Here is a 10,381-nt window from a genome sequence, read left to right as displayed (position 1 = left end):
GTGTTCCAGTACTACACATCATCGGTTGTGTACCTCGATTTAGGGTTCATTGGGTGTTTTACCATGGAACCAGTACTGTTCCTCTGCGTCTGGAGCCAGGACTGCTTACCTTATCTTAGCTTAAAAGATACAATCACCACCCAGTCACATTGATGTGGTCTTTTAGAAGTCATATGAAAACTCAGGTCCTCCCAGATCTTGATTTGCAGAAATCTGCAATATCTATGTTCCCATGAGAGTTTTGAGCTGTCAGTTCTGATGACATAAGATAATATCATTGATGGCTACAGCAATTTGAAATGATGGGTGTTGTCTCCCTCAGTCACTACTGACCTTTTTTGGGCTCCTTAAAGTGTTGTCCTCATAACATGGACAACAAACAAAAAAATGAGACCGTTCTACAAAGGTCACGAGGTCAAATAGAATGTGACGCAGTGAGTCATGAAAACACTCAGTTGATCGCAATCTAACTTGACACCAGTGAGACATTTTAGATCATAGTGGTATATGTCCCATCATCTTCATTAAAATTTCAGCCTGGGGTCAGTAAACATGGGATTTCCCCCATTTTAATCTACGTGCCAAAATGTACTGACACTTTAACCACTCATTATGATCTTCTTATCTCACATAGAGGTAAACAATAATGAAATTAATAGCTTAGAAATAGCTCCCTGTCCTTCTGTCCATGGCCTGTCTGTGACTGGCAGCTCCGTGTTGAATGTTCACAGGCTCTGCAGTAACGTCAGAGCACAGTCTCACTGTGAATACAAATTTCATTGTGAGACTGCATGGATCCAAAAGAGTGCACCTCACTGTTGCTGCTGTTGCGGGGGATGTTGGATAATCTTTCCGCCTGGTTGTCTCATGTCTCTGTGACTAGAATAGATTATTTGGAGGCAGTTTAGGATATAGCTTCATGTGGAAAAAGCTCCTGACATTAGTCTTGGTCATTATTCAGCCTTTTAAGATAATTATTCTGTCTGGGGAAAGTTCATCTCTTTTGGCTTGACTATATATATATATATATATATATATATATATATATATATATATATATATATATATATACTCATTGACTATAGTATAGAAAAAGTATAGAAAAAGAAAAACAGCTCAGGGGTTCCCATCATTTCATGTGTCAACTATGCCTCCATTACTCAATCCCACACACCCTCACACGAAACCTCATCCTGACAGGACGTGTCTCACACCGGAAGTCCCCGGTCTCCCTGAGCAATCATGTAGCCGGTTTGTGTTTTACGTTCATGTTTAAGATCGTCTGATGGCTGCCCAGTGGAAGTCTAGCGCTATAACACGTCAGTGCGATGTTCATGGGTGTGTGACCGTCTCCTGATAGAGGAGGCACCAAACATAATTCTCACCTGCCTCATGGAGACAGGGCAGGTGTGAATCACTGCTTCTCGCTATTCTGAACAATTCCATTTCCTGTCTAACCACTGCACGTCCAGAAATAGCAGCATGCACATGTGTCTGGTACCGCTCCCCCCTTATTGACTGGACGACCATATGGTGGATGTTTGAGAGTGTTATGACAGCAAAACACGTATGTGAGAGAGCGTAGACAGTTCAGAAGTTTACTTCCGTTTGGATTCAAATAATAAATAAAATAATAAAGATATTAATCTTGTCTTGTACCTTATTCCATCATGGACAGAGGAGCTTAGTTATTTGGGACTCAGTGTAGAGCTGCTGCTTTATTAGTGAATGACTTGACGGCAGCCTTAACATTACGACTATATGAAATAGCAGACCTGCTAGGAGGATATTGTAACAGACAAGCAGATACAACTCAGTGGTCAGAGCAAGTCGGCTAGTGGTGCCGCATAAACAACCCGAAGCAGTAAAGACATCGATTGAACTGCTCCCCCAATCCCTCCCCATCACCTGTTCACAGTGAAGTTAAGATGACATTTAGGTGCCTTTCTTATCACAGACTCGAAGTGGGAGATGAAGACTGACTCTGAAACCGGCCCAGAAATGGATGTTCTCTTTCAGATGTTGGAAGAGTTCTTCACCATCACTGTACAATCGACAATGAGTTCTTCTATCACAGTGCGGTATTTGGCAGCAACTGTCTTTGTGATTGCTCACCCACTTCCACCCCTTTACAATCTACAAGACATCAGCTGTAAACCAGAATATCCACGGTTCAAGTGTTCCCCTCTGGTTCGCTTCAAACCAACCTCTCTGAGATTTATAAAATGTCACTAGGTCTGTTGACTTTAATTCAAATTATTTCATGTATGATGAACTAGCACATGCATGAGACTCAAAATGTTATTGCAGTGCATCAATCTGAAACAGAGACATGGGGCTGGTGCTTTCATGTGATCAGCGCTGCACTGAAGTGGTCGGTTGTTATCTTTACAGGCAGGTTTCTTTGGACAAAGCCTCCCAAAACCTCTATAGGCCGCAGACTTTATCTTCCTCCACAAATAGAACACACACTTGGACCGTAACCTATAGAAGATCTAAGCATTGACCTTGGCAGTGCTGACATGACAATTGATTTCTTTTTCAAAAGGAAAAAAAAAAAAATATATATATATATATATATATATTGTTCCAATTGAAGTAAAACAAGTTGTACCTCTGAACCTTTTCCATGTGTGACAGCATAGATGGACAAATGCTCATGGACACTTCAGCCGTAGCCTCGCCCCCTCTCTCTCTATAAAAGAGCAGTCCACCAGTCTGACCATCACTAGTTTTTCAGCCCTGACGCATTTTCTAACAAGGACGTGAGAGTTTTCACACCAGTCCTCCATCAGCTAGCGAGGGGGAATATTTGAGGAGACTGTCCGGGTGTCTCTTAAGCCAGTACCAACGCTCTGCTTTCCCCTTTTTCACCCAAACTCGTCGACAAACCGACCTCTCCTCGCTCCGGCCCGGAGAGAAAACAACAGGTTACTAACATCTGAAGTTTCTAGCTGGTGAGAGCAATTAGGGACCGTCTAAGGAGCACCAGAAGCAAGAGCTGGAAAGATGTCAGCAGTTTATGGTCAATTTGTTTTACTTTTTGGATTGTTTTTTGTGTCTTCAGGAGTCAACGCAGATGGTAAGTGGATTAAAATGGAATAATAATAATCATTTTAAACACATGTACATTTTTTTATTAGTCTAACTGATTATTTTTTGAAACCAAATTCTATTTTATGACCACAATGATCAATAGAGACACAAATATACTGATAAATAGAGAGAAGAGGGGTGGATCTGTCAACATTTTATATTTCCTTAAAGCAAATTGATAATAATAATAATTATTAATAAATAATAAAAAATATAAAGAGGATTTATTCCTGAAATTTACATTAACATATTCCATACACTTTGAAATATTCCTTTTTATAGTTTCAGAATATGAGGAACATAAATATACTTTTTACACATTTTTTGGAATTTAAAATATGCACATCTTAAAAAAAAAAAAAAAGCTTTAAGCAGTGTTGTACTTGTGTTTCAGGCCGTGTGTTTGTGCTGGATCTGAAGAACTCTTCTGGCCTGGTGGACTACAGAGAGGCTGAGCGGGCATGTGCAGCTCATCAAGCCCGTTTGGCATCAGCCGATGAGCTTCGTCATGCTGTGGCAGAATGTTTCTTCTCTCTCTGCACTCGCGGCTGGCTTCACGGTGGAACAGTGGGGTAAGACATCAGGATTGTTTTGTGTCCTCTTAGACAAATGACACCATTAGGATTTACAGCAATGTCAAAGGTCATGTTGCATGTGTCTGATAGCTCGACAAAAAAAGCTGTGATTGTTGAAGCAGTTATAATGTCAACAGTGACACTTTTTTGGAAAAAGAAGGGGGGGAAGAGGAGGAAAAAGACACCTCTGTTGCGTCCCAGATGAGGAGGGAATTCTGAACCGAGGTGTCAGGTCCGACGGCTGACTTAATTTACACCTCTGGTCTCCATGGTAACGGGACATACATCACAGAGACAGTTTGAAAACAATAGACGACAAATATAGGTCAATACAGCCCGCATGGAGAAGAGTAGCGCAAAATGATCATAAAAATGAAAAAGATCCGCCTCCAATGAATCCTTTTCAGTTTAGTATTCTTCCTGTCACTTTTAACTGGCTCAGGGAATACCACTTCATAGTTCTGCAGGGTCTTTCTTTAGCCGTCAAAATTTAAAAACTGTCCAAGTCTAGCTATTATTAACTGTTATTACCTGTTTTGGGCATCATATTTAAGTAATCATGTTGAGTCTATGCTTATTCAACCATATTCTGAATGAAAAATCCAGAAAAGGAGGTTCTTTTCTTTGCTCAAGCTACGTTTAGCAGAGCGACACATCCGATTACCCTCCTATTCTTGTTATTTATCTATTTAATTTTCAACATCTAACAGTAGAAATAAATCTCTTGTCAGGGATATTTTTACGACAAACATGCCAAGTTTCCTTCATAATACAGTATTTGCAGTTTTTCAAATGGGTATTTACATGGGATTTGATTCCTCAAAACAAAGCATTGTTTTCCTATTAAAACAAACCCAAATTAGATCAAACACTTTAGCAAATGAGTTCCTGACATTGTGTTATTAAAAATAATACCAAAAGTACTGTATGTTAAATGTTAAGTTGAAAAGCATCTTCCTAATTACTGGTAATGGCTGAGGTACGCACATACTCGTGCACAGCTCTTAGTAATGAGTTCAACTTGCCGTTAACAAGATAGATATTCATACCACATCATTTGACTTTGAACCTGACTATTGCTAGGAGGAGATGAAAAACGTGGATCGCAGCAGTGGAGTTTTAGTGCAGAACCTGTAGATGATCTGCGTGGCCTTCTTTAAATGTTAGGCTCTGCTAAGAGATCTAAGCCGGGTACATACGTATATACACGTATATCTTTGCTATGAGGTTGTGTTTTACTTACTGCAGGCCTACAAACATTCTTTTGCAGTAACGCTGTTCCTAGGGGTATGACCTCACTCTATTAATCTTCTCTTTAATCTGGTGGTTTCTGGGAAAGTGGTTTGGACTCCAAACATTTCTGCAGCTCCGTACAATCTCATACCTTGTTGTGACCTTTCTTATAAAAATCTAGCAAAGGGGTCCATTGTAAATAACCATGATCTCTTTCTGCAGGATGACAGTGTGTAACGTTGTGGGTGGGTCACTGAAGGCAGTGGATGTGAGGACAGAAAACGCCACAGACGACTCTTTACATCTGGACACTTTCTGCATCAAGGACAAAGGTATATTAAAGCTGCCTCCATCATCTGCTCGAAATGTAGGGTCACAAAACTGTATGAAGGACTTCATGTTGTATCTGCATAGTTTTTCTCAGAGTAGCTGACAGTATGTAGCTGTTCATTTAGCACTCAGAGGTGTATGGTTTTAGGATTGTCACCATTTGTCTATCTATATCTGGTACTAGCAAGAAAATAAAGGCCTAAACAGATTGTGATATCAGACGCTCCTTGGTAATAATGGAGAATAATTTAAGCACAACTTTTTTTCTGTGGTTTGTTGTATTGTACTCCTTCACCTCACACAATTGTATCGATGATAAATCCAGCCAACTGCATGTCCATCTGCAGGGACTGAATCACTTAAAAGATTTATAATAAATGGATCTCATTTAGTCTCCTTCCCTGTGAAAGAAAGTTTAGAGATGATTAATATGCATTGTTTGAAGCCATTAAACAAAATCAACCTCTCTTTGGTCACTATTTTAGGGGGTAGGTAGATGTTGTCTTGTAGAAAAGGATGAAGCAAATGTTGGTTTTGTGCAGTGAAACCTGGGGTTTCAGTTGTCAGGTGACAGACATCCGGCTAAAGAGGGGAAGTGAGGCAGTTCAGATGGATAGGTCCCGGGTTGGTATATGGATTGTCGCTGCACTTTGACCTACTTACCGTCTTATTTTTCAATCTAATGCCAGGTGTGCCATGTGGAGACCCCCCATCCTTTCCAAACGCACGTCTGCAGGTACACTCCGGCTTTGAGATGGGTGACGAGCTGCTGTACGCATGTGCTCCGGGTTACACCATGCCCAATGGCCGAAGTGCCTTCAGCCTCTTGTGCGATAGCTGCGGAGAGTGGTACGGGCTGGTGCAGATTTGTATGAAAGGTAAGAAGGAGCTAGTTATTCAACACGTTCCCTGTCTGTCTTGAGCTTTGGACCCAGCAGATCAGTCACCAGGGATCTTCAGTGAGCGGCGCTGTTAAGTGAATCAACTGTCTCGATTCCTCCTTTTGCCCAACAAAGTCAGTATTGTTAGAAAGTCAGAAATGGCTGTGTTGACACATCAGTGTTAGATGCCTCGTGGCCTAGTTCACAGCAGCCTGTTCGCGTCTCTGTACAGAAGTTTGTTCAGTTCTGACCGACCGTTTTTCAGGCATATTTACCAGGAAGACATAATGGGTGCAGTGAATAGAAGTTATCTCTTTACCTCTAACTTCTTGTGGTCCACATAAAAGTTCATGATGGGCCAGTGTGATAGAGAGATGATCTTCTTTAAAAATGTTACAATATGGCACACGTACGTTAGTTTCAGTTGAATTTCATGCACAATGTTGTTTCCTTTCTTTCCACAGATGAAACTGAAAGTCACATTGACTATGAAGACAAGTTTACAGACACATATGTGGAAGTTGTTCACCAAAATGAGTATGAGAGACCAGAAGAGGCTCATGGTCAGGTGTTCCAGGAGCAAAAGAACTTTCAGCAACAAGAGGTCTACTTTGGAGTGAAAGGAGAAGGAGAGTACCCAGATGAAGATGGAGACCAGGATGAGGGCAAAGAAATGGCAGGACCTTTAAACACAAGAGACCAAGATGAAGAAAGAGCAGCGGAAGACTTGGTTGGTCAAACAGTGTGGGAGCAGGAGAGCAGGGAGGAGGTGAAGACCGATGAAGAAGCAACCGAAGCACCCGTCTCTCTTCTCTCTCAGAAACACTTGTTTTGGTTCCCATCTGAAGCCTTCACCAATCCCATCGCCCAGACAACTCAGAGGACCTCTGGAGTTCAATCAGAGGAAAGCAAAGAAAATGAGAGCAAAGAGGACATTGACCCTCAGCAGGGTTTTGATCCTGATGACCATGATGATACACCAGAGAGTGACCACGACACTGACGACCACGATGACGTCCATGATCATACCCACCCCGAGGATCAAGATGACCCTGATAGCCACCAAGAAGAAGATGACGATGTGAAACAATATATTCCAGGTCAACAGGAAGATCTTGACAGGAATGATCGCTACGAAGATGAGGACAACCATGATGACCACTACGACATGGGAGAACATGAGGATGATGATGTCCACTACAACAGTCGTGAATCTGATGATCGACATGAAAGTTTTGAGGAACCTGAAGACATAACTGATGATCACACTGAAGATGCTTCAGAGGAACACACAGATGATGATGAGCACGATGAGCATGATGTCATTGACCAACATAATGACCATGAAGAATCCCATGAGCATGATGACCATGATGATCATTTGGAACATGATGGAGACGATGGTCATGAGGACCACGACGACCCTAATGATTACGATGACCATGATGACCATTTAGAACACGATGATGATTTCAGCCGCGAAGAAGATAACCAGAAACAGGTCATTTTCTCTATTGCGAGGGATGAAAGCCAGAACAAGACCAAGAAAGGTGAACGAGAAAAGACGACTGATGATACCTGGCTTGATGGCCATCCTGTTTCTCAAGGTGGAAAAGAGAAGGGGGAGGACGTGACAGGGGAGGGACTTGTCAAGGCAACAGACAGACCAAACGATGTAGAACAGCCACACACCCGGACCCCTTCTGACCAAATGGGAGTAGAGGTGTGGCCAGAGGTCCACACTCCCACTGCCTCCTCTGAAAACCAACTAGACTCCCCGACATTCTCAGACAGCTTGGACTACAACACCCAACAAGAAGCACCCACTCACTCCTGGATGAACGACCTCACGGATCACCCCTACCTGGATCACGGCCCGGCACCACCACTGAACAACAAAGGCACAAGCAAGGGGGGCAATGTCCAAGATCTACCAGGTCAAGCTGGGGAGAGAGGAAAGGTGGAGGGAGAGATGGGTGAGACGATATGTGTGGGTGAGAACTGTCCTCCTAGCTCTCCCAGTCGTGCTCCCACAGTGGCGGCAATAATCGCAGCAGTGTGCGTGATAGCTGCAGCGGTCATCATTGGGGTGTGGTGTTACCGACAGAGACAGCAGAAAAGCTCAATGTATGAGATGAACGGCACTGGGCAAACTCAGACGCACCAGGCTCAACAGATAGAGATGCAGCAGAAGGTTTAAGAGAGACATTGGAAGAGGACAAAGACATTTGACAATGTGAGAGATCCATTTTTGTTCCTAAGCATGCAAGGAATTTGGACACACTGCATAAAGGTATATCTTATCTGCTCCTGATGATGACAGTGATTTAACTAAAGCATCAAAACAAGTCTGTCACACGTTATATCTGTACAAGTACAAGGTGAAAAGGTCAAATATGCTCTCGAAAATACGGGCACCAACGCGCTGCGTAATCTGCATTCAGGTTGCCTTTTGAAGAAGGTCCCATGTCTAAGATATTGCTTGCTGTCTTTCCTGCAAGACTGGTAGATAAATTACCAACTACATTTTTGTAACCTTGTGACATCGACTGACTGCATCATCAATCACTTTTGAATTTGTTGAGAATGACTGAGAACATGTGACACTGTGACCTCCATTGCAGCAGTGAGTTCTGTGGCATAATCTGATGCTTCTGTAATGATCTCACTCCTGTAACTTTTACATTTACATATACTTCCTTTATTTGAATTCGCTCCTTCAAATGCTAGAGCAGGTGCTGAGCCTAAATTTCACCCGACGGTCACGAAAGCAAAGACGATCATTAGACATAATGAGAAGGTGTTACGGTCGGGTTTAATTGGAACTTTGAAGACGGCGCTACGGGAAGAGGAGAGTTCTGAGGAAGAGTCAAGATGACTGGAGAGATGTTTGAAGACATGTCTCTGCTTGTTAGGCTTGACGGCTTTGGTCCACATTTGTGACTCAGTGCATTTATGTGCATCTCACATCCACTTGTCTGCAAAGCATGTCCACCATCACTGATACATTTTTTTATCACTGGCTTCACAATGCAACATTGGAAGTTGCGCTATTCAGTTCTCACAGTGACATCTCACCTTGTCTTTAAAATTACTTTTCCATTTGTTTTTTAAATATCATCTCAAACACGCAAATCTCTAGGGAGAGCACCTTTTCCACCTTTACACTTTCGAGTCATTCTGAAATACGAAAATGTTTGAATGTGTGAATATGAGTTTTATATTTCATAGTTTGGTGGTTGTTGAGTTTGAAAGAGTACCGTCATACAATTATGTAGTCATTAAATTAAATGCTGTAGCTGAAGCAATAACATCGGAAATAGTTTTCCATTATAAAATATAATTAAATCACTTCTTCACAAAGTTTGTGCTGTATATTTTGTTGATGAAACCTTTCAAAAATATGACTTGAAATGTTCCAATCAGACAGACTAGAATAAAATTTGCAAAAAAATGTCCAAGAATTCAAAGATGAAAACGTCTGATTTTAGAGTTTTTAATCCATTAAAATTGTGTTTGCTGCAAAACGCTTCAAATGTATCTTGGTTTTTAGCTGTCACATTTGTTCATGAACATTGAAAGACAAAGCCATTTTAGTTCTGTAAATAATTAAGAGTTTTTAAGTTTTAAGTCTAGCTTAGGTTTAGCTTTATTTATCAACTCAGTCATTTTAATATGTTATTTAAAGTTCTATTTTGTCGTTTAACATCATACACAGTTCATACATTTTGGGACCATTTACATTTTATTTCCATCATTTAAAGAAAAATCAGACATGAACGACACATGGAGATGTTAGAACTGAAACAAGATGTCATGCATTGTGGTAATTTTGTTTTAAAAATGCAGCGTGTATTGTAATTTTGGTCACAATAAAAGCGTGAACATGTCCCGATGTGGTTTAATCATGCATTTATTGATGAGTTTTGTTCAAGCTCTACTGGTGTTATTTAAATTGGAGCAGTCAATCTCAATCATATAGGACTGTAAAATACTTCAGACAGCCTTCAGTTGGAGCCATTTGAACAGCAATGTTAAATCTAATTCATAAACTTGCACAATTATTGTGAAGTAAAGAGGTGAAATGATGTTTCACCTTTGCTTTGCGTTTAAATAAGAAGGCTCTGCTACACCACTTCCACTCACACACACATTACTGCCTGCGATTTTCCGAAGAGGCAAGACATCAGTTTTATAAAGTACTGTACACCTACTGCAGTGGACTGGTCACCTATCAAGGGTCTCCCTCAGCTTTCAACTCAGGTA

The 10,381-nt window shown here is 41.3% G+C and overlaps 1 protein-coding gene across 1 annotated transcript; it reads left to right on the top strand.

The window, feature by feature from the left end:
• Positions 1–2,746: 2,746 nt before the first annotated feature.
• Positions 2,747–9,426, top strand: susd5 (sushi domain containing 5). The gene is made up of 5 exons (XM_053863248.1): positions 2,747–3,082; positions 3,491–3,668; positions 5,127–5,236; positions 5,924–6,112; positions 6,580–9,426. The coding sequence occupies exons 1-5, from the start codon at positions 3,010–3,012 to the stop codon at positions 8,313–8,315; spliced, it is 2,286 nt and encodes a 761-aa protein (XP_053719223.1). The 5' UTR covers positions 2,747–3,009; the 3' UTR covers positions 8,316–9,426.
• Positions 9,427–10,381: the final 955 nt, after the last annotated feature.

This window comes from Synchiropus splendidus, chromosome 4 (genome assembly GCF_027744825.2).
Source record: "Synchiropus splendidus isolate RoL2022-P1 chromosome 4, RoL_Sspl_1.0, whole genome shotgun sequence".
NCBI lineage: Eukaryota > Metazoa > Chordata > Actinopteri > Syngnathiformes > Callionymidae > Synchiropus > Synchiropus splendidus.
Note: the sequence above shows the minus strand (reverse complement) of the source record. Positions and strands in the feature narration are given on the sequence as shown.

What these genes read in the sequence shown, in the direction of transcription:
- susd5 (XM_053863248.1), top strand. Translation starts at nt 3,010, where the DNA reads ATGTCAGCAGTTTATGGTCAATTTGTTTTACTTTTTGGATTGTTTTTT. An exon ending in CTTCACGGTGGAACAGTGGG is followed by an intron (nt 3,669 to 5,126) that starts GTAAGACATCAG and finishes CTCTTTCTGCAG; the next exon opens with GATGACAGTGTGTAACGTTG. An exon ending in GGTGCAGATTTGTATGAAAG is followed by an intron (nt 6,113 to 6,579) that starts GTAAGAAGGAGC and finishes TTCTTTCCACAG; the next exon opens with ATGAAACTGAAAGTCACATT.